General features: G+C 38.1%; 1 protein-coding gene across 1 annotated transcript in view; it reads left to right on the top strand.

Annotated features, from left to right (window-relative positions):
• Positions 1 to 25645, top strand: part of si:ch211-186j3.6 (neural-cadherin) — a 306902-nt gene that overhangs the window by 212190 nt on the left and 69067 nt on the right. Inside the window, exon 27 of the mRNA XM_067494964.1 lies at positions 16714 to 16928. Coding sequence (XP_067351065.1) covers positions 16714 to 16928 — 215 coding nt within the window. The remainder of the gene's footprint in view (positions 1 to 16713; positions 16929 to 25645) is intronic.

The following is a 25645-nucleotide window of genomic DNA, read 5'->3' as shown; positions in this document are numbered from 1 at the left end:
CTGAGTCTCACTGAGTTTCTTTCCTTTTAATCTATTTATTTTACTCAGTTTCTTTATTTTATTTGTTGTTGCCTGGATTTAGAGGTTAAAAATTGAAATGAACGTCTTAACCTTTGCCTTTAATTATCCTGCTCGTGTTGGGAGAGTGTCTGTCCGAGCTGTTCCTGTTAGCCTTAAAAGTAAGAACCTCATTATGAGGGCATGAAGCCAACGGGTCCGCTGGGTCTCAACTCTGACAAACTGCACTTCTGACAACTATTTGTTGTTAGTACCTAACTTGTAATACTCTTTGGTTAGTTCAGTATATATCATCATCCATCAATAAAATGGCACACACGGTTCTTATCTATTTTTATATAATAAAGGCATTAAAAGATGCCAAAGTGCCAACATGTTTCATTTAATTAATCTCAGTAGTATCATTCATATCACTGTAACAGGAAAATACATTTTATACAGTAACACAACACTGTATATGATGTAAAGTCATATGTAAAGCAATACTCTTGATTTTCTTTTGAGACAAGGTGTTTTAACTAGCTAAGTTAAAACACCGTTTGACATCACTGCAGGACATATTAAACTGTAAAATTGGCACAGATATTTTCCCGTGAAAGGAAAACAATTCAAAGAAAAGAAGCATCAAATTACCCTTCTATCAAGTATTCGGAACTAAAAGGCTCTTCAGATTCTGTGATCCAAGATTTGTCATCTTAAAATAGCACCAAAATGATGGCTGGTGTAAAGCGTGTCATCATAAACAGTCATCAATGCTGGATTGCAACTCAGTCACAGCTTCCTGTATGTATGTTGCCTCCCATCGTGTTTGAAGCATCCTGTCATGTACTGTACATAATATTATTACAACAACAGGTTGTTTCACACTGGATTCAAAACTCTGCTCCTCTGTGGAAAAGCCCTCTGCTTTGTTGACCCAGTCAACATGATGGTGCCATTTTCATTATACTGACTAGATGTTGTCCAACTTTATTAGATCTCTGTTGGTTGTTTCTTCCTGCTGGTACAAGCCATTGGAGGAGTTGTATTTTCCAAGAAAACAGTTGTGATGACATCTTAGACTCCTTCCTAACTGTCAGAGACTATGGGACAGTTGGTGGAAATGATATTTAGGCTTGACTTGTCTGGTTTTATGCCAAATGATTGGCTATGTATGACAAAAAGAATTCTAATATTAAAAGACGTTTGGCTCATTTGCTACCTGAACCTTCGGAGTTTACAAGCTGGAGAATGTCGAATGTGCTGCACGGTGTTTAATTATGTGGGGGAAATGTATGACACAGTAAAACTGATGCTAGTCAAGACAAATTCCAGTCATAAAAATATCAAGATGAAAACAATGAGTACTACAGTACAATATCTAAATCTTAGTGTAGTCAACAATTCAAGATTTTCTGGAATGTGAAGCCTTGGTGAATAAAGACAGGAAGAAGGAGGAGGAGAGAAGAGGATGAAGCATAAGAAAACTAAAGAATTGAACAAAACCGCAAAGCAATGCAGTACATGCTTTTCAGACTGTGCTGGCATAAATAACCCAGTGTGGAGTAACTAATAGTAAAAATGTTCAATTTATGTGAATATGATTAGAAAGGTAAAAAGAAACACAACCTGCTCCGTAATGCAGGGTGCATGCTAAAGGAAACTTAATTAAAACTATGGCAGCAATTTTTTTAAATAATCCCATAACTGCTGAGCTCTTTATTTGAACTCCCAGGTCTTTATGGACTAAATTTGCCAGTTAACAACAAAGTCTAATGTTTTTACTGGAGTGCTGCAATTAGACTGAAGTTATAATTAGTTTTTGTTTTTTTTTTCTTTTACTTGAACCCTGACGCAGCTGCCAACAGTTGTTACAACCCAGCAGACTGTACATCTTTCAGTGGAGGAATTTGAATGTGAACTGAGAAGTTTAGGAAAAGAGGCTTTTAGGAAATTACATTCGTTTGAGACAACACGGTTCTGAGAAAACATATTGCTTTTTTTAGCCATATGTTGTGTTCAGTGCTAATTTCAAATAATCAAGTGAGTTTAACACTCTTTGACTTGGACAAACATTGGACATTACAGCGTCTTAACATCAGCTTTTTAGCATTGCTGAAGTTAGAATTTGGCTCACAGAACCATTGTGTTTAAATACAGCTAACAGTTATTATTTGCTTAACATACTATATATGTGCAGAACTCGAAGCTGTTTTTTTTTTTTTTTATTGCCTGAGTTTTAAGACTGGTTTAAAATGTTAAGTCAAATTAGTTGCATTATAAATGACATGCTCCTTAAAGGCTTAACGTATCACACTGCAAATTTGTTACATATTGCTTAAAGGAATTTGATACTGGGACGCTTACAGCTTTAGGCTCGTATCAAGCAGCTCCTTCCTTCTTCTTTGTTTAAGTTCCGGACAAATCTTGTTGCTTGGCGCTTGTTTAGGGCTTTGCATCAGTCATCTCTGCTGTGCCCAGCCCTCCCTCTCCATGCTCTGATACGCAGCTTTGCTTCACTCGTTGTGCTCCGTCACACTCTGCACAGCCCTTCAGGTCGTCATAGTTATAAAATTACAATAATTAGGAATGCTAACTTAACTAATTAAGCAGAAATTAATGCTCTGCTCTGGATAGGTTTGAAGGGTGATCTTCACTCACAAATTATAAAGCTTGAGCTTCACGTTGCAGTTAGCACAGAGTTTAACACTATAATGCTATTGTCATATTGTACCAATGAAATGGGAAATTTACCTCTAATCGTTTTAAATCTGTGTAATTAAGACAATATGATTTTTTGGCAGAACAACTAGTTGAGAAACTCGCTGTGGTCCTATACAACTACTCCGGTGTAAATTAAAATGTTGTCAAATATTATTCAGGGATCTTTTCAGCAAATGCATATATTAATAAATCTTGACACGTTTCCTAAATATCCTGCCTACATTATTCAGCTAACAGAATTTGAATCGAGTGGGTTGGAGACACCTAGAGATAGTTTGACATTTTTCTCAAGACAAAATATCCCTGTTAGCACCGCAACTTCCAACATCATGATGCCTAAGTCTGAATGTGTCTCCCCTGCCTCCAGCAATTTTAACTCTAGCGGCTGTCGCATTCATCTTTTAGTATCAGTGTCAAAGCTCAATTATTCAGCATCTACAATTTCAACAGGATATGCACAAGCCCAGAAAAACGGCAAAATGAAAATCATGCAGGCAAGTTTGAGTCGGACAGAAAAGGGTCTAAACAAATGTTCTCTGCCATGTAATGTTGATGTAGGAGCCACTGCCATCGACACAAGGATGGCACTACAATATCAAGCACATGTAGAAAAGCTGGAGGTGAAGAGGAGTCTGCTTTAAATTCTATCTGTGTAGCTCATGACCTTACTCCTGGCAAAGGGTCTAATACAATAGTCCTGCAATATCTCGTCCCTTCATGAAGGTTATGATTTACCATTTTAAAGAAGAGAGGGCTGGATTCAACCATGTTCATTATGGAAGATGTAGTTAGTGCTGCTCTAGAATTGTACAATTGTTGTAGTGGCAGGTAGTTGTTCCGTGAGTTTAACCAGTTCATGGTTTTAGAAAACTAAGTAATGATGTGTTTATTTTGACTTTTTTTTTTTTTTTTCAACATTTTGAAAGAGGTTTGTGAAATAATGGAAAACTCTTTAACCTAATTATGTTTCTCAAATGCAAACTTCCCTTTAGTGAACTTCATGTAAAGATTGCACAGTATATTCCATAATTTTTACAAATAGAAAAACACATGCACACCCACATTTTGCTGCATTTCGGTTCATTGCATTTGCTCCATAAGGCCTCGTGGGTACAGACGTCAGCCCCGGTGTTCCTGACAGGGTTTAACTACCTGGCCTTTTCTGCTGTTAAATCTGACTTGCAGATGAAAAATTTGATTTTCACAACATTCTTGGCAGAGTGAAAATGCAGCTCTTGTTTGCTCATCTTTCCAGCATTATAAATAGAAACAAACCTTGCACAACCTCCACCTAGATTGAAAGATGTAACATGTTAGCTGTCACATGCTTTTCCAGTTCCACTTTCGAATCCCCTGCAAAACAAGTGAACTGAAGCACAGGGTCTTCATTAGCATAAATCACTCTGTAAACAAAGCCAAAAGTGGGGTGAGAGCATTTTAACAAATCCTTTTAACTACAAACATGATGACGAAATCCACTTTTTTGGTGCTTCTAGTGGTAGAAGGAGACGTGATGACCCTGTTTAACTTTGTGTAATTCATGCTGATGTTCTGTGTATCCTGAGGCTCTGATCTTTAATGGTGGAAGTAAGGGGCTCTTTGCAACCAATTAAGTGAAACACCAAGCTTTTATCACTGTCTCAACTGTAACTCCACGCAGAATTTGAATGTTATGATGAAATTAAGAGTCAATTCTCACACTTGCACTGGTTCAACAATAAAGCTGAAATTTCCTTCTGTACTATTTATTTTATCCCTCTACAGTCGCATGAGGTAAACAAAGCGATGTCTGAGGTACAGCATGGATGGCAAAAGAGTCACTGATGAATTCTGTCTCATTAGCTTCAAATTAGTTTTAGCTTTGGGTCATTAATATTAGCTGACAACGAAAAATTTATATGAACAACGTGCAAAATATAAATATTTTTAGCTTGAACATTTGCTGTCCAAAAGATGTATTGTCATTTTTAGGCTGTTGTCTTTAGCCTAGAAGGCTTCTGAACCAATACTGAACCCCGTCCATTTGGGCTTCTTTGTTAGGATTAGTGCAGAAGTGCAGCCCTGCTAGTGGCTCTGTGAGTCAGTAGTGCTTTGAACAAAATTTTAACTTTGAACAACACAGTTTAACAATTTAACATTTAGTGTCAAAAGCTGAAGTACTTTATTTTTTATATATCTTTTGTATACAGTGCATTCAGAAAGTGTTTAGATCCCCTTTACTTTTTTCAGTTTTGTTATGTTGCAGCCCGATACTACGGTTGTTCAAATCCATTTTTATTGCTCATTAATTTACATTCAGACCTCATTAGGACAAAGCAATAAAATAACTTAAGAAATATGTGTAAATATATTAAAAAAGAAAATCAATTAAATATCACATCTACAAAACTATTCAGACCCTTTACTTAGTGTTTTGTTGATGCACCTTGGGCAGCAAATACAGATGGGTTGTGCTTGCTGTCCAAAAAGGCCAAAAAGTACAAGTACGAGTCCTTCAGTTGCTTTTTTGCAAACTCCAAGTTGACTGACATATGTTTGAACTGTAGCTACTCTGCCATGAAGCCAAACAAATATTGTATTAATGAAATATTTCAGCATTTTATCATGGGCAGGTCTCACTGAGCCACACAACAACCTGCCAGACAACGTATGTAGCAGCACATCACACAACGCTTAAGTGAAAATGCCTCTGCTTTCTTCAAATTCTGATGTGGTCCCTTACTTATCAAAATCAGAGCTGACAACATTGTGAGCCGACTGTAGTTACAGCACAAGTTTGTTTGTTTTGTGTCTTCACGGCTTTGGTGAGCAACACTCCAGCAGCCTGTCAGCTGCTGTCAGACAAACACCAAAATGCTCATTTTCCTCCAGCCAGCTTAGAGGGAAATGAGCGTTGCTATTCAGCAAAATACAGAATGAAAAACAAAGCACATTATCATTTTAGATAGCAAAAAGGCGTGACTAAATGTGATGTTACCTGAACGTTGTTTTGCAATTAATTGTTTTAGCAGAGATTTAGTGTTAGATCTTTATGTGGAGAAGTGCTGTTGATGACTCCTTTGAGTCAGACTCACAGCATCAGTTTTTCATGCTCTGCATGGATTCATTTTCATTCTCAGGCTTGAACAGTTACTGTTCAAGCAACAGCTTGATTGAAATGAAAATCACTAATTGTCCAGATATTTCAGTTGATTCTACCAAACTGGTGGCCCTAGAGGGAAACTCGCTAATGGGTCACCAAAGTCATGAACATAAATTTCTATGCAATATATATATAAATATATATGTATATATATATATGTTTCCTATATATATAAGGAAAAGTCAGGATTCCTTCTGAAAGGATTCTTGTACTCTGGGTACCAAACACTGTATCTTTATAAAATTTCATCAATCAAAAAGATTTTTCTAACCAAGTGGTCGCCATCCAAAGAGCTACAGTTTAAATGACTAAAATGACATCTGTCTTTTATTTTGTTGCTAATGTCATTGGTTGAATGGTACCAAAGTAGTGCTTTCTGTGCAATGGCTCTGGGGAGGATGACAGATATATATATAAGTTATCACACCAAACGCTTTTTTTTTGATTCGAAAGTCAGTGGTTAGGTTTACACAGACATTTGGTTAAGTTTAGGAATTGATCGTGTTTTTACTTAAATTTGCTTAAACCTCCTTAAATTTGAATCACCACATCGTGGCCTAATGTTACACCAAGTGCTGTGGGCGCCTAAACATAACTATAAACATAACTATAAAAACTGTAAAAAAAAATAAAATAAAATTAATACTTGAAACAACTTGGGCTGTCAACATTGAAAAAAAAAAAAAGCATTAATGCCAATTTTTTTTTTAATGCTTTTAACAAGTTATTTAAACGCTCTTAACCAGTGTTCCCTCTAAGCTTAACAGGCTATGACAGCGTCCTTATGTGCCGGCACCGGTGTTTTAGCAAAGAAAATATTCTCGGCGCACAAAAAAAAAAAGAAAATCCAACCTGATTTGAAAATAAAATAAACACATAACGATGTATTCTGTGCTATTTTGCAATGTGATTCAGTGAGTGACTGGCAGCTCCAGCGAATGATGCGATTCACATACGTACTTACTCAGCTAATCAACGTCATTAACAGGCTATGACAGCGTCCTTATGTGCCGGCGCCGGTGTTTTAGCAAAGCGGCGTGAAAACACGTTAATGATGCTAAGTGTTATGTTGACCCTTAATAATAATGGCAAAATGAACAAGAAGGTATTTTCAATTTTCATTAATGGATATTGATCATTAAATACTGTCAAAAGTTTATAGTATATAGTAGTAGTATTTGCATTTCTATAGTAGTAGAAATGCAAATAATCGTTTCATTATGTACTGGATTTTGCAGACAAAGAGTTACAGGACTCACCACAGTAGGAAAATCTCACCCAGTGCACAGCAGGAGCTTCACACACTGGCTCATACTCATAATACAAGTCAGAGCTTTATAACAAAAATGTGAATTGTGTTTTCAAAATTGGAGTTTATAGTTGGCTTGGTTTGGTTGGCAGTTCATGTTTTGCCATAGTTGAAATTAAATATTCATACTTCCAATAGCGTTAACGTACTAGACACATCATGAACAAGATTTTTGTCATTTTCATTGTAAGTGATCTTCATTAAAAGTATTCTAACAGAACTGTACATGCTGTAATTTAATTCTTTTAATAAACCATGTAAATTGGATGGATGCGATGCTGGCGTGAGCACAGTTGCACACGTCTGATGTTTCTCACAGTGGTCTAAGGGGCCACTCAGGGAGTTTGTGTGTTTGCTCAGGCACATGAAAAATTAGAGCGAACATTGCTGTTAACACTGGTTCTGTTACGATGACCTGCTGCGTCACCTGGGCAAAGTTTGACAGTCAGGGTGAATATGCTCACTGATTCTCAGCATTTTAGTTGCTGTCAGGCAGACAGCAGAGAAAACCTCTGTCTAACAGAGGGTGAGGCAGTTCCTGCACACACACACACACACACGCGTTCACACACAGACCACCAGTAAGAAGACAGACCCCAATGGAGGTGAGACACTCAGATCGACAACTCTTTTACAGTATACACTTGCCTGTCCAACAAGAATAAACACAGAAAACAGTAATATCATCTCTGCCCGCCGTGATGACATATATGTGTTAACAACAGTTTGACTATTCTCTAATTGCTATGAATATGCTACAACAACAGCTGTCTGTATGCTGTGTTAAAGGTTTAGCCTGATTTCTCACATAACTTAATAACCAGGCAAGTTCTGGTGGATTCTATAACCAGCCTTCACACTAACCCAGACCCAATTCCTCTACCAGTGAACCGCATCCACAAGAGAAAGAGGATCAGTGAGTGATAGTGACTCATTTCTGTAATTATTTGAAAACTCAGCTAGTGAATAATATTAGGGCTTTTTTTTATTTTATAAAAAAAGAGAAAAGGATACTTTACTAAGTCGTCAATTTCACCAATTCACTATTATCAGTACCATGTGTCCACTGCGATACCAATACGAGTATTGAAACTTGAAGAAAATTTACCTTTAGAAAAAATATTCTTAGTTGATAAAATGTGTTATTTTGAGATTAACTGCAATTATTTAATTATTCAGCAGTTTTTTTTTTGTTTTTTTTTTTTGGAAGTGTAATTTTTGGGAGGCAGGGTTTGTAAATGTGGCATCCAATGTCATCTCTGCAATAAATACACTTATTTTTCCTCTCTGTTTGTTAGAAATTGTGTTATTTTACTTAGCAATTTGTTGTTGTGCAAACTTGTTATAACACGTGATCCAAGAACTTAGTGGAATCAACAAAGCTCCTCTGGTTAATTTAATCTAAATATGAAAGATGTGTTTATTTTAAGTTAGGTTAGATGAGTTAAACTGATATATTAATATATATATAACTGATATGAATAAAACTAAAAATGGCTTTTCGCACTTTGATTTGGCATGAGTTTTTTTTTTCATTTTTTATCTGGGCTTGGAAAAGCTGGCATTCAATATACGAGTGATTATAGGATTTCCTTTTCTTTTTATTTTTCAATATTAAAAAAACAATGCTGACCATGATGAAGGTTTGTGTTGAATTCAGTCCCTTCCCATAGACACTAAGGTTTTAACAAAGTAACTGGTGCCAGCATCAGATGTTGTGAAACATGAAGGTATATCTTTTTGATTTTTCTGTGAAACAATTGTCCACGTGACTGAAGAGATAAGCCAATTTAATATTGTACGTTTACTAATCTCATTTTCTGAGTAGGTTCAGTTAACCTATGCTAGATACATTAGTTATTATTTAAGTAGTTCATATTTTTAAAAGTCTCAAACTCTTAACTCAAGGTTAGTTTAAATCATGTTTTCAAGGCAGTGGTGGACTTGTGTTTCCAAATCGAACAATATCAAATCATTTACAGTGTAACCTTTCAATTTGACACATCAAATCAGTGCCTCCTGACAGTATTTATCTGAAATCGAATGAATCTCTGTGTCATGACAAAGACACTGACATTATCACTGCAGCTGGTGAAGAACATACACAGTACATTATGCTTTGGCACAATTTAGAGCTCAAAGAAAGAAGAAAAAAACAGAGAATAAGCGGCAGCTGCTACAGATGTTCTGCCTAATAGATATCATACTGTGGTCCTGTGGACCTGTGGTCAACCACACACATACACACACCCTCTAAACATATGTGAGAGGAGATGAACATAAAGTCTCGTCGCACACGTGTCTACTAAGCTTTGTTGCCGTGTTCTGTAGAAGTTCATTTTACCCTTCAGCTTCATTTAATTAGAAGCAGTGAGTGAGAGGGGCAGGATTTGAGTCGGGCTGGCTGGAGCCACTGTGTAATGTAGCCACTGCTGGACTGGGGCAGGGCGACAGGCTTGATCCACAGTAGACATAATCCGTGGATTACACACATGCATGTAAAGCCACACAGCTATTAGGGAGCTGGACATTTTCTCTGGCTGTTCTCTCCCCGTTAATCTAATCTGCAAAGAATACATTGCTTAAGTTTGCTTTATTGCAAAGCTGAAAGTACAACTGAAACAGATCATGATCACTGAGTAACACCTTCAGGAAGTGGGATGTCATGTCGGTCAGAGCACTCATCTTAAAAAATTTTTTGGATTTGTTAGAGGCTCAGACCACTGCATTATTGAACACAATCATAGTTTTTACTTGCTATTAGTTTTGCTCATTTTCTTTTTATACCTTTGACTTTATCACTTGTGTCAGAATTGTATAGTGCATGATTTATTATTCTGATATCGCAGTGAATTTGTAGATTTATTATTGATGGGGTTGGGTGAGGCATGAAGCACATAGATTTTTATAATGGTCTGACACTTTGCAATGATATGAATGATATGAATCATATAGAGTGTTTTTTTTTTTTTATATAGCTCTCACAGTCACCAGATCTCCGCCCTTCTTATGGGAGACTTAAGAGCAAAGTGTTATAGCTCTCACATCATCAAACCTCATCAAAATGAGAAACTTTATTTTGGGAATCTGTTCATCCCGGCAGCAGATTTCAAGAGACAATAAGTCCTGAGGCTGTTCTAGCCAAACCACCCTTGCAGTGATGCAATAGAGTTCTTCATTGTGTAAGAGGTTCTCAGCTCCTTTCTATCACAACTAAAACCTGTACATTACATACTTATTACTAAAACTAAAATATCTAACTTTTTTAGAATACCTCAAATATGCTGTACAATTGATCTCATTGTGTGGGTTTGCTCTCAAAGGCTCCTGTGACCCAGAAAATTGAAGAGCACTGCAGCGAGACCTGCCTTTTTAAAGAAATCATTAATTGCAATTTTATAACAATAACTACGTGAAGTTCTAGGCAGAACATTGTGAAGCGTATAGTGAGACTTGGGCAGAACACAGTAGATTTATTTTACATGGTGGGTTCCATCTGGATAGAAAAGTCAGAATGTCCCAGTCAATTTTTTTTTAAACTGGAATGCACCTGAACTTTAATGGTAAATGCTCTGCACTTATATGGAGCTTTTCTACCTGTTGGCACTCAAAGCGCTTTACACTGCTTCTTATTCACCCATTCACACTCACAATCACACACACACTCACACACACACACCAGCCGCGGGCCCACTGCGGGACCACTCTACCTCCTGCACCACAGTCGCCCCAATAAGTTGGGTATTTAAAATTGGAAAGTTGGATTAATCTCGTCAAATCTCTTCCTCCTTTGTTCTCCAACAGTGTGAAAGTTGTATTAAAATAGTGTTTATTGGCACTTGTGTCCACCGTAGCCATAGCGCTGTCCCATCTCTGTCTGTGGAGGCTTTAAAAGTGGGTTGTAATGCCATTACCAGTTTCAGGTTCCAGGTTGTCAGAACAAAATAATAACATATTAAATTTAATCATTTAATGGAGCTGGGTCATTTTTTTCATGGTAATTTGACATTCATCAGGTAGAAACTAGCTTAAAGTAAATGCTAAACGTTCGTCTTAACTTTCTTCTTAAAACAATACAACATTTCTCACTTAAAAAAATACATAATTTCTACTTTTTGACTATCAGAACCTATAAATATTATTAGTCTGACTTGACATCTTACAAATTGAAACGATATGTTTAATACATTAAATTGTGCAAGTTAACTTAACTAAGACAAACAAAGCGTATTCATATACTTCCTAACATGCATTGTTTGAGACTTACAACTCTTCAGACTCGTCTTATTTATAAAAAAGATATTGTCATTATGTAATAAAAAAATGCTCTGTGATAAAGGTCAGTGTTGCCGTGTGCTCACTGCCAGAACATAATACAAAACATTAAACATGGCTTATGTAAATCTGGCAGTAATAACTGGCAAAGTCTGCTGTCTCAAAATGTTACATGCTGCATGTCTTGTATTTAAAGCAAATGTGGGCCAGAATGGAAGAACAGAAATGTTTGGTTTTTATTTAAGTATCAGCTGCATATATGACAGGGAAAGAACAAGGCGAAGCAGGTAAAGTTGTCAAACCCAGACACACAGATCGTGGCACATTCTCAGTCACACTATGGTACTTGAGCTTTGTAACATCTGTTGTGTGAATCTCCTGGTTCAGAAGAGGAGAGGAAGTGAGACACAGGACGTAAAGGACGGAGAAAAGGGAATTTAGAAAGGAAATAAGCAGTTAGAGAAATATGATGAAATGAAGTTGAGAAAAACGGGAAAACCAGATGCTGTAAATTGAGGAAATACAATTGAAGGGAAAAGAAGACAAGAGAAATGCAGATGGAAAAGAGAAATAGATGAAAGTAGAAAGTACAAGATAAAAGTGTAGGGATAAAAACTGAAATGATAGCTGTAGATAAGTTGGAGGTTATTAGAAGACAGAATAGCTGTAGGATAGTTTTTTGTTCCTGAGGCTTACAGATGTGACCCCCACCCCAACACATGCAAACACACAAGCAGATTATCACTCAAGATTGAAGGAAGAAGATGCACATAACTCAGGCGCTGGGATTAATAATGAGATTTAGGGAGTGGGGGGGGGTGGGGGTGGGGGGGGGTGGGGGGTGGGGGGGGTTCTCGTTCCCGAGTGGGATTACAGGTCCTGGTCTGACATTAACAAATACAATTCCCCACAGACAGTGAATGAGCAAAACAAAGCTGCCTAAGAGGATTTGAGCGCTCGGCTATTGTAACTAAAAACTATGTCTCAGATGATCTCATGCTCCTAGTCATACACAGTTATACTCACCCACAGATCCACTGCATGTAAAAACTACCAAACAAAGATAAAGAAACAATATTATAGATAGGATCCTATTTTGTTAAACAATTTAAACATTCTTTACGACTGTATGTGATGTAATTGCAGCTCGTTCTTCTTCCGAATATGTCAAAAAGCGTTGCTTTGTGCAGCCCTTTGGACTTACATGCTGATACTTACGTTACCCCTTAGCGGACATGGCTGTCCTACAGGAGACCGCTGTGCAAGATGTTATGCACGTGGTTATTTCCATTGCGTCAAATAGTGGCGATCCTGCGACTTTGAGACGAGACCAGTTTGTGTCCAGTTTGCTGTTTTTTGTCATTGTCCCTGTGCTCTAACCCACCCTACAGTCATTCCCATCCTCTGACCTTCTCTTAATTTTGAACAACAATCTAAAAAAAAAATCTAGAAGTAAAATATGAGTAACCTCATATTTTGCCAACTGAGCCCCGACCCACTTTAAACAGAGATGGTATATGGAGAAAGAAATACATCAAGAAATACATCAATGTATCGTACTATATTACTTTACATGTGTAAATGAGATTTAGATAATTTGGTTGGTACTTTTGCAAAGAATTGTTTTTAGGCCGATAGTTGCACTTTTACTTCAGCATTGAATTTGTGTACATTTACCACCTCTGCACTCAGTGTATCACGTTTTGCCGTGTGTGGGAGTGTGTAGCTGCAGACCCCCCCTAGTGTCCATGCTCACCTTTGTCCTCCATAACATTTTTGAGGTCACCAGTATTCAGGCTGTGGCAGATAGATGTTTACCTGTCAAGTGAAAGTTGCATCCTTGGCAGAAGATGGTGTGTGTTTGTCAACCCTGTCTTCTAAACATTAGCAATCTGTACAAGTAAACGGAAAATGTAAACACATTTTTGTAATGAAACTGCAAATGGATAATGTTTTCTGTGAACATGATCACATTTAACATAATTAAAATGTAAGTAAGTAGCAAATACATTGATACTGAACTTTAAAATAAAAAGCCGCTACCTCCATCAATAAATGCATAGCACTTAAATTCGTCAAAAAATGTTTCAGAACAACCAAATAATGTACTGATTATCTTTACCACATAACATTTGTGGTACAATTGTTTTTAGTATGGAGGATGCCATCAGAGTATGTTGGACTGGGAGAACAGCTATTCCCATAGGAAACGCCAACCAAAATTAAAAACATACATATGCACAATTGCAGCTGGATAATTCAAAATTTATTTTGAACTGATTTAGGATTTAGCATTATAGGTCAAAGTCCTGGCGACCTCACATCCAATGTGATATCACAGGAATGCCTGGACATAATGTCCTTACATTTGACCCAAACACCCACTTGGACTCATGAATTAACTGGTTAGAATGAGTTTAGACATGTAAGTAAACTGCAGCTTCACTAGTTAGTGGAGATATATGAAGTCTGATACTGAAGTCAGAATTCTGAGATTAAAAAGTCAGAATTCTATTTTTTACTAGAAACATGCTGCAAAAATTCTTAAACTTTTAAAAATCTTAATCTATAGAGGTCGCATCGATAATCACCAATCAAATAATTTGAATTAGATTTGCTTGATTGGCACGATTTTGTGCATTTCAATTTATTGTAATTTTATAATGATGACCACCCAAAGTGCTGGATGTGGAAGAGAGGGAAAGGTGGCCACAGCAGAGTGGATGCGTAGAGAGTTTTGAGCGAGCTTAAACTGCATTAGGGGGACACTTCACCGTCTGTCACTCATGCATTGTAAAACACACACAAGCACATTAATGTATGTGTTTAGTTTTATTTCAGTCACTGTATGTTACTTTGCCATAGCGTTGCATTTGTTTCTGCGCTCGTGTGTTTCAGAGTTGGGAGGCGGTGAAGTGACATGTACGTGATCTGTATCATTTCTGTGTGCGTTTCGGTTTGTGAATGTGTTCTGCTCTTGGATGAGAGCAAATGCAGGAGAATTAGCAATGAACGACGGTTTCTTTGGAGAAGAAATGAGATGTTTACAGAACATCAATGAGCTGTGGTGTTTGTGTGCATGACGTTCCAAACGCAGAATTCACAGCTCTTCAACTATATCTTGAGAAGCAGCTGAAGTGTGAATAACATCCACCAATGAAAAACTCATTTATTAGCAGTGGAGGAATCGCCGCGGAGAAATACCTTGTTTCCCTGAGTTGTGTGTTTATGTGTTATAGTCACGTGGGTTGGGGGGTTAATTTGTTTATTTTGTAATTGCTGACAACAGGTGGATTAAATGAGTTTTTTTTTCCTCTCTGGAAGTAAATGGTGAATAAGGACTGAATTAGTAAGAAAATATACATGGGAAAATTTCATACTTGGTTACTGGAAGTAACATAATCAATAATAAATAATAATGCACTTTGGGGTGATCATTGCCCTCTTTGATCACAGTGCCTTGATTAATAAATAGATATGGAAACGAAACTATTTTTTATGCTGATCTACATGAATTTAGGCTTTTAACAGAAGTGGTAGACATACGCAAACCCAATCCTTAAATAAAAGTACCTGTAACTCCCTTAAAAAAGTATCTTACTTGAAAAAAAAAATATTGGAATGGTACTTCTACCTGTGGTGAAGTTTTACAAAAATACTCTTCTACTCATAAATGTGTAGTTAGTCCAGAATGCGACCCTAATACAAGTTGTGCAGGAGTCTACATTCAGGCTTCATTACACTTAATTTCGTACAGATTCAAGGAGCGAACCACAGATGCCTGATTTCTTTGGGTTTGCTATAAGTAATAGACTTTTTTTCAATTCACTAAACTGATCATTTAGTTAGCAGCAATTAAAAACAAATCAAGGGATCCATACGTAAAAAAAAAATATATATATATATATTTGTGCTCCAAACTGCTAACCACTTGTACTGAGAAGTGGTTTAATTATAATAATATCGTTTTTGGCTGAGTTCGCTTTGTATTAAGAATCAGCGTCTGCAAAGTAACAAGTAGGTGATGCTGTCATAAATGCTGTGATAAATGTAGGGGCGTAAAAAGTATTTTGCGGCGGAATAAAAGTTAATCTAAAATGGGAACAGTCTGAAGTACTTAAAATTGTACTTAAGTAAGCACTAATGGAAATGTACTTACCCACTTAACACCTCTGGTTTGGATTCTACTATATGTAACTTTTATACATTATACAACTACATTTATTTTTGCTTGTCTCCCTAATACTTTACTAGAAAACTTCTTGTGTGTACTTCAAATGTTGTGTCCCTGGGGATTTACTGCAGTTCAGCACAGCAAGTGAACTGGATTCACAATTCTGTACAGGGAATGTTTGGATTTTTAGATATTAGCTTTTATTTTAATGTCCTGCTTCTGTTCCTTTGAAACTGTAAATGTACATAACTAATGTGAAATGAATGGGTGATATAAAAGGTACCAAAACTATTGTATGAAAGATGCATTAAAAAGTGGGCAAGGACTGAACAAAAAAAAGATTTTTGCATTCAAGAATCTAAGAATAAAACTTTGCTAAGCAGAGGAGGTGGGAGGTGAAATTGTGACAGGAAGCAATAGGACAAATGAGTACTTGGATGCAGGGAGAGGAGTTTCCTAGTGGTGTAGTGATTTTCCCTGTGGTTTGCCACTAATGAGAACATCTGCATCAGTGAAACAGACGGAGTGAGAGTGAGAAAGAGAGAGATAGCCGAAGGGGAGGCTGTCTGAGAGAGGAGAAAAAAAAAAAAAAACTAGACTCGAGAAATGTGCAGGAACAAAATAGTTGAAAGAACAAAATACAGTAAGTGTTTCAAAAAGAGGGAGGAGGGTTTGGAATCAGAATAAGGTTGCATGTTTTTTAATAATATAGAGAACTCTGATAAGTTTCAGAACCAAAAACATTAACTAAGTTATCAATAGATTCCACAAAACAACACCGTCTCATTAAAAATATTTTCGAAAAATATTTTTTTCGAAGAACATAATCACTGAACAACCAGATTACGTTATTTGTGAACAAAGTGAAGATATGTCTAGTTTGTCTGACTATGACATTATGAAACTATTTCATGGCTGCACCTGGAATTGGAACGTATTTGGAACGTCATCATTAATTCATGACATTCCCCTCTAAAACCCAGTTGCGTTTGCAGTTTGGTTGCATAGGTTTTAGGAAGCAGAGTTGCACAAAACGTTTATTACATCCACTAATTTATGTAATTTTGGCTCTTATTTCCCTCTCTCCCCAAGGTGCCAGTGTCCCGCTCAGTTCGAGGGGCCTGAGTGCCAGCAGAGCAAGCACAGTTTCCATGGCAATGGCTATGCCTGGTTTCCTCCCATGACGCCTTGTTTTGAAAGCCATGTGTCGCTGGAGTTCATCACAGACGTGGTTGATGGACTGTTGCTGTACAGCGGCCCCTTAGCCCAGCTGCAGGCCTGGGACCATGAGGACTTTATGGCCATAGGTAAGAGACACCTCAAGCTTAATAATATCTCCCTGTCTGTCTGAACGACAGCTGTAACTGAGATGAAATAGAGGGTGTTGCTTTTGCTTTGTATCTAATTCATTTAACCTTTTTGGACCAGCAGGAACGAAAATTTGAATGAAGCAGAGTCATTGTAGAACATAGGTCTTTAATTTGGTGCACAGGGTTTAATGGAAGTTAAGGGTCAGTAGTTACATATATTTGGTTAAATGTCCCTTAGCAAGTTTCACTTTTAGCAGCTTTTGGTATCCATGAACAAGCCTCTGGCAGAACTCTGATTGGATTTTTGAGCACTCTCCTTGGCACATTTGGTGGAGCTCAATTAAATGTGTTAGTTTTTCTGGCACAGACCAGAGTTTCTGAATATGTCGACAGGAAATAAGGTGGGGACTTTGGGGAAAGCCATTCCAAAAGCCTGCTTTATTCACAAGCTTTGAGGTGTGTTTGGGGCCATTGTCCTATCCAACTTTTAACCATCTATCCTCTATATCAAGACCAAAAAAAGTGGATTAGAACAACCCTACATTTATATATTCGCAAGTGTTAAACATCTACTTTGAAATCGACCCAGTTGATTAAACACGTTTAGAACATTACAGACGTGTCTCTTAAAGAGGTAGGACTAAAAAAGATACACCACATATCATGTATGCAGTTTAAAGTGGTACAGAGATATGTGGCATGTCTTAATAATCACTGCTGTTCATCATCATGCATGAACATCAATGGAAGCAGGAGGTCTGTCCACAATTAAAATCACAACAACCTGTTGAATTTCTGACTGATTTTCCAGCTGCTTGGTTTATTACAAATTTCGTACCTATACTCCTACTTGTTATGCAGAATACAGAAGTGCCACAATTCCCTTTTTAATTACAAGTGTAGTGGAATCTGTTTTCCATATTTACATTTTCATTTGAAGTCATACACATCCTCGTGTTAGTTCGCTGCTGTTAGTCACTGAAGCATTAAAACCAGGAATGGTTTGTGGGAAAATAAATAGATTTCAGTGCAATTCCTAATGTAATGATTCTTGAATTAGCATTTGAATGAAATCAATAGTGTTTCTTTAGAATTAATACAGTATCACTGAACATAATATTGTAAGACTCAAGTGTATCTGTAATTTTTTACACCCCTTAGGGCATCCATCCATTTTTTCCATTCACACAATTTACAGTCACAATTAAACCAAAGATATGTCACCTCCCTCAGAATTTCCAGTAGCTTCTTGGTTATTAATAGCGACCTCTCCTAACACCAACAAATGATATCTAATATCGTTCCTCAATGTCGTAAGTTGAACCATTACTTGCCTCTGTGCGCAGGCTTGACGTTGTGTCGACATGGAATGCTTAGCACGAGGAGTGTGTCAGCAACAGCTCTGGTGGTGTGTGTGAGGCCTTTAAAGGACAGTACAGAGTATAGGTGATTTGTGTTTCAGAAGTGCTTTGAACCCAGTGTGTTAGTATGAGCACACACACACACACACACACATACACTAACACAGATGACGCATCAAATAAATACTCGGCAAAAATGTGCAGATGATTTTGATGTGGTCGGGTCTTCAGAAAGGGGGATGAAAAGAACAAAAGAAGGTGAAAAGCACGACGGTACCAACCTAAACCAAATAGCATATGAATAAACTTGTGTGTCACATCCTGATTCCTATTTTTCCACTTCTAGCCCGAGGACTAAAGATTAATACTGGATAAAAACGAAATTCCAATTCAGGTTGAATATATTAACTTGCCACGACCTGAGGATTGAGGATTAGGCAGTGGCCATCACTATTACGCAGTTCCACAAACTTGTTGATTTTTCCTGATTAAACGTGACACCCGATGAACTTTGATGTGTACTATTTAGATTTCCATTACGCCTTTTTTTGGAAGGAAAACGTGCAGTCGCTCACACCCACTTCCTGCTACAAAGTATATGTTACATTGAGTATGCTTGGTTAAAAAGATTTGAAGAAGCATGTACAAACTGAGCCCCTTACATCTCCCAGACATTTCCCTCCTAAGGAAGAACACTGGTCTTTTTCTTGGTTGCTGTGGCAATATTGCTGAACATTGAAGACAATAAAGCCTGTTGAATTAAGGGCAACAGGCAGGCAGGCAGGCAGGCAATATAGACAGACGGAAAGAGAACAAAATGTCTTGAACATCTTGGTATATTTAGTGTTTAATTCTGAAAGACTAACGCCTCCTTGTCTCTCTTGCTGTTTCTTTTCTGCATTGGTCCTCTCTCTTGGGAGAGATGCTGTTGTTCCATCACTGCCAAAGTAATATATGTGGGAGGTGAGGTCCGCCTGAGGAGCCGGATGTGTTGTATATTTGTGTGTTGTGTGTGTTTTATGAGCGGGTTTGCAGTGTAAATCCTGAGTTATTATATTTGGTTGGTGGTTAATTTCAGGGGGTCTGTGTGTGCATTTGAAAGCCAGCCAACCTGCGTTATTGGATCCTAAAGAGTTAATGACTTTGTTAGTAGAGTAAATGCTGATTTGTCACTGCACAGAGTGTAATTAGAGTCAGGCTGTACATATTTAGAGCTCTAATTAACTTGTTTCAGGGTTCAACTACTGCATGTAACACATTTTTCTGCAAGGCTACACTAGGCTGAGGCTTAATATAACTGCATTAATGTATGGACATGCGTATATATATTGCTGTGTGCCTACAGTTTGAGGCCGGATCTCAAACATCTCTATTCCCACAAAAACAGGAAGAGTTTTTCTATATTTGGACTTGACCTCAATACCTTAGTTTTGTTCATCATTTAAGTTGGTCATAATAAGAACCTGTGAAAAGCTTGGCAAAGCATAGGAGGCCATTTTGGGCCCTTGGCCTCAGACTGCAGGGCACGCTGCCGAAGGAGTGATCAGAGAGGTTGTAAACAAGCCAACCCTTAGATACATTCTATTTGGCAGTAAAAACCCAGGATGGATTTAAAAAGAAGGTGACGACATCTTCAATGAATTGCTAAGGTCTTTTTTTCAGAATTGGTGCACAATGGAGACTGTAGCAATGTGAGTAGCAACTAGCTGCAGTGTCAAAAGTGGTTTCAAAAGGTTTTCTAAGAGAAAATTGATCTCAAATAGGATCTGTTATAATTGTAATTTGTCACTGACATTTCACATGATATTAACATAACGTTTTACAGCATTTTAACCCTTGAATGAACAGATTTAAAGACATGACTTTAAGATAGTTCACTAGTTAGCTAACTTACAACATCTACAAGAGTTCTTCCACAACTGATAGTTAAATACTAGAAATATTTAATATTATAGTAGAAAGACTGATCAGCCATAACATCAACACCACCGGGTGGTTTTAATAAAAATAGATGTTTTATATGATTCACTTCCTTTATGTTGACACTCACAATTGAGCTCTGGTGCATCCTGTTTCCACTGAGCGTCCTTCAGATGTTTCTACAACGTGACTGGAGTCCACCTGTGGGAAATGTAGTTGATTAGAAGTGATTTGGAAAAGCATACAGCTGTCTATGTAAAGGTCCCACAGTTAGCAATACATGTCAGACCACAAACCAAGTCATAAAGTCCAATGAACCCCCCAGGACAGGATTTTATCGAGGCACAGATCTGGGGAAGAGTATAGATATCTGCAGCATTCAAGGTCCCTGTGAGCATAGTGGCCTCTATCATCAGTAAATGTGAGAAGTTTGGAACCACCGGGACTCTTCCCAGAGTGGCCGGCCGGACAAACTGAGCAATCAGGGGAAAGAAGGGCCTTAGTCAGGAAAGGGACCAAGAACCCGATGGTCACTCTTTTTTCAGCGGCAGGAACTGGGAGACTAGTCAGGATCAAGGGCAAGATGAACGCAGCAGGAAGTAGATAAAAACAAATGTGTGTACATGTCTGTGCACACGTGTGTGTGTGTGTGTGTACACAGCCACGATGATGTTCACCTTGTTATTAAGCCTTGTTAAGTGACGCTGCCCGTCGAGCCTGATCATATTCCCTACTTCTTCAATACACACATTTCCACACACAGACCTTAAGATTTTTATTGAGATGCAGTTTTTTCTGTTCCAAAGCCTCCCACTCATCCGCCCTTTATCCTCCTGCAGGGCAGCTGTACCAAGCCAGCCCTGCTGTGTAAGCCAGAGAAGGTGTAAAGCACTCGTGCACACGCAAACACAACAGGAACATAGCTGTGTACTACATCCAATCTTCAGCCACTGGGGAGGAAGAGATTACATGGTTATAACACAGGGGTGCTTTTGTGTGTGTGTGTGTGTGTGTGTGTGTGTAGGGGATAATAATACCCATACCTAAGCTGACCTCTGGTGAGTTCCAGGTAATACCCGAACATTGGATGTTGCTTTAAATCCATTTCTTTTGACTAGCATGTAAATGTTGTTCATAAAAAGTTAAGGCTTCACAAATTAATAAAGGCACTCTGAGCTTAGGACGGCCATCTTTGTTAACAGTTCAGGGTCAGCTTGTTCCAAGCTAAGCTCCCGGTATACATTTTCATGCATGGATCCCATCCAAAATCCCACCACAAAAGAACTGCAGTTCTAAGAACAATATTTATTTCATTGAACACTACTGTACAGATGCTTTATTCATGAGTGTGAAGTAACCTTTTAACACCAGTGATCATAAAGTTCAACTCCTACTGCAAACAAACTGTACCAGCATAATTCATCTGCTTTGGTGTGCAAACACGTCGGGTAATTTTTAGGACTCCTTTTAGGGATTGTGTTTGCTTTAGGTAAATTACTTATTGTGATCACTTATTCAGAGTAGAGACGTCTGTAATGAAAACTGCATAACAAAATGCAAATAGACAGCAAACTGTATTTGCATGCTATCTTACCCAAGCATTGTCATTAGTTTTCATTCAGTTGTTTGTATAAGCTGCTTGACTTTTTCATTAACAAGGACAAGATAAGATTTAGTTGAGGAAAAATGAAATACGCATCACTTTCTCTAGGTAAGTTTCCAGTGAAAACTTTTTTTTTTTTTTTTTTTTGCTTCTGTTTTGACATCACATATTTGACAGGTGAGACATTGTCCTAGAGCTGCGCAGCCACCTGTCTGACTGGCATTGTCACTACCACCTGTCACCACCTCTGGGCCTGTTTCCCAGCAGTGATCCAGATCCGTAATATACGCACGGCATGTATTTATACCTCAGTAACAGTCAGTTAGAAATATGCGGAAGAAGGATTTTCACCTTCCAGTCGGGTGTCGTAATTGTCATACATATGATTTGTAAGAGTTTCACAAATGTTTTCTAGTGGTTTTATTTGATGTTATGGAGACATGGAGAAAATGAGTTAAATTTACAAGCAGCACAAATCTGCTGTTGCTTTCGAAGTGATGTCTGCTTCTGTTGAATTATGGATGATTTTTAAAGACTAAGTGATGTGAATTTATTTGAAAGTGGTCGCCCCAGTAAAACACATGAACGTCAATGAATGGCGTGTTTCTTTTACAGTGTGTCATGAATAGAAACATTTCACATGAAAAAAAAAAAAACCTCTCCACACATTTAACTCGTTTTTTCTTTTCTTTCTGTTGCCTGTCAGCCAGCTGTGTCCAACGAGTGCATGTTTAAGTTCAGCAATTAACATGCTTGTAGCCATTGTTTTTAGTTATTTCTTTGATCACTTGCAAAGCAATATTTGGACATTTTCCTGCATGTCCTTGTACAGTATAAAATAGAAAACAGAGAGGAAAAGCAGCCAAGAAGTTGAAGAAAATAACTCTTTGTAAAACTGCAGATTGTCAAAGTTTGTGGTATATTACTTTATGTATGTATCTTTTATTATGTATAAGTCCCAAAATGTATAATGTGCAGATGCGTAGCTGAAGCCTCCTGGGATCCAGACTTAGCACTGGCAGCAATGGACAGGGCGAGGTTCATACTTCTGTCCAATCAGAGATGTACTATTAATTCTGCTTGATTATCAAGTTTTAAAGAATTGTTAATTCTTGTAATTTGATATCTAAGACCTGAAGTGCTGCTAGTGACAGCTTGCGTTTCAAATCTTAGGTTTTATTGTCAAATTGGTTATGAAATTTTATATAGGGAGCTTTAGGTGGAGCAAGGCCCCTGTTTTCTGTCTTTATGCTAAGCTAAGCTAATTAGCTGCAGGCTGTAGTTGCTTATTTACTATTCTTTGTCCTCTATTGAATTTTGTATCTCTATATATTGCCTAAGTGTTCATAAAACATAAAAAAACCCACTACATATGCTGTATATCAGCAAGATAAAGGATATCGCATCTGAACGTGTAGTTTCATCAAGATTCATGGTACCACATAAAATAAAATTAAACTGGCTCACTTTGGCATCATGACAGCGGGGCCTGATCAGCCATGCCACACTGACCTCAGCTGTATTAGTGAGATTGATTGTCCGTTATTGTTGATCTTGCTGTACACATTTCACTACGGTGACAAACATGGCTGGAAGTGTTAGACCTGTTCTGAGGTGATTGAGCAAACACAACAGAGTCTCTTTCACACACACACACACACACACACACACACACACACATCCATGCGATGGCTACTAGCCAGAGGCCAATACTTTTCCAATCAATAGTCAAATTAAGGAGATAAGTTAAATTTGTGCAATTACAACACCCTTGCAGAATGAAAAACATTTGCCAGCGGGGGGGTCAGATAAGGCCTGGCAGCATTGTGTGTCTGTTGTTAACTCTTCCCATGAACCTAAAGGAACATATTGTGACGCTTTAGTTGGAGTATTGATTTTATACAGATCCACCATCCCTGAGCAGGACTAACTTGATGAATAAAGAACGTAAATGGCAGAAAAGGGATCCATCTTGGAAGCCATAAACGCATTCACTTTGGCATTACGTTCAAATTCCACAGAGCTGTCTTGTAGCTGTATCCACTCACCCCCCAGTTTAGCACTGCAACAGCTTTCAAATAGGAACTGCTGCTGGGTCTGGTTAGCTGGAGGACAGATTTGTATAGTTTATATGAGGCGGTCCCTGCTCTGCCTGCTGAATGGGACACAGGATAACTCTTGTAGGCATTGGTGTACGCGTGTGTGTGTGTGTGTGTGGATGCTGTTTATGTAGTCCATATGCTCGCAGTTTGACTTTTGTGTATCCTCAGGCCATCAGCAAAGGAATTTTTTCATATTTAAGAGCCCCCAACTCGGTGGGAGATCAAGTTCTCTTTGCACAAAAAGCACACACTCACTCCCTTCTCTGCTTCTCTCGGTGTCTCTTTCTCTCTCTGTCTCGACTGTCTCGGAGTAGGAGGTAATGAATTACGTATGAGGAGCAGAAAAGAAGCCTGGTCATGTGGAGAAGCTTTTTAAGAGCAAAGTCTTGTCCTAACCTAATACACCCAGAGCATGTATAAGTCAATCCTGATGAAGGTGTCCCCTATTGGACTGGTAACCTTTTGCATAGTCTTCAGCGCTAACCTCACAATTTCTTTTCTTCACTCCGTTTCTTTTTGACACCTCCACAGTTATTTTTATATCTGGTAGGTCAAACCCTAATCCTAAAAGGAGGACAACCACAGAAATGTAGACTTCCAAACCTCTCTGCAGGTTCCTGGTGTCTCCATGATGCCTACAAATCACAAACATTTCCTTTCTTGAACCCGTGAACACATTGGGAAAGTAGCGTGATCGTGCTGTCAGCCTCTGTGGAAGTCATTCAGAGCACAGGTCAATTGTGTTTTGGACATCATTGATCTTAAGAAAAGTTCAGCGGTTATTAGGCTTTATCAGTTCGGAGAAAGAACTTTTCTCAAGTTCTTAAAGCTATGGTCAGAAATCCTCTCTTTTGTGTGTTGAGACCACAGGAAGTATGAACCATAAAAGTTCTTATGATGTCTTGAGGAACATTGGCAGCGACCTACTTCAGTGTAAGTACTTTTTTTAACAAAAAAGGACACATGTTCATATGTTTTAGCTGATTCGGTGAACAATGAGCCAATGCAGTGCAGAGACGATGCTCTACTTTTATTCTGGGGCTGCTGCTTTATCAACTTTTATTATACAAATGTAGAAATTTGATTGAGATTTCACACTGTAGATCCCAGCACTGTGAACAGTCAACCCACCTTTCTTATTCCTTTATTTCTCTCTCAATTGCTGTTGGGTCCTAAAGGAAAGCAGCATCTAGATTAAATCAAGATCTGGCTACTTGTAAGTATTGCTGGCTTTAGTTGGGGACAACCCCCTCCCCGCCCCCCCCCCCCCCCCCCCCCCTATTCTTTGTAGAATCTGTGAATCAATCTTGGTAATTAACTAAGAACACATATAAAAGTCTACTGTATATATGTACTGTGGCTCATTAACAAAAATAATCTGGAATATATCCTCAGCTGTGTGTCCTCTTTTTTTTAATCCATCCTCACATCCTTCTATTCTCATCACTGTTCGTTTGTCCTTTTGTTTGTTTTGTCTGTATTTTCGTCTCTCATTTGTTTTCCCCACCGTCCATCATCCCACCGGCCATTTCACAACTTGGCCTTCATCTCCGCTTTGTTCTTAATCACAATTGCCACTAATCTTCCCTCTCTTGTTCCCTCTCTTGGCCTCCACCCTTTACTTCCTCCATTTTCTGGTCTCAACATCTCATTCTTTTTTTTTTTTTTAATTTCCTGCCTTAGTTTTGTTTCTCAGTTCTCATGGTTGCTCCTTCCCTTACTTCTGAA

Source organism: Channa argus, chromosome 2 (genome assembly GCF_033026475.1).
Source record: "Channa argus isolate prfri chromosome 2, Channa argus male v1.0, whole genome shotgun sequence".
Taxonomy (NCBI): domain Eukaryota; kingdom Metazoa; phylum Chordata; class Actinopteri; order Anabantiformes; family Channidae; genus Channa; species Channa argus.
This window is presented reverse-complemented; position numbering and strand designations above follow the sequence as displayed.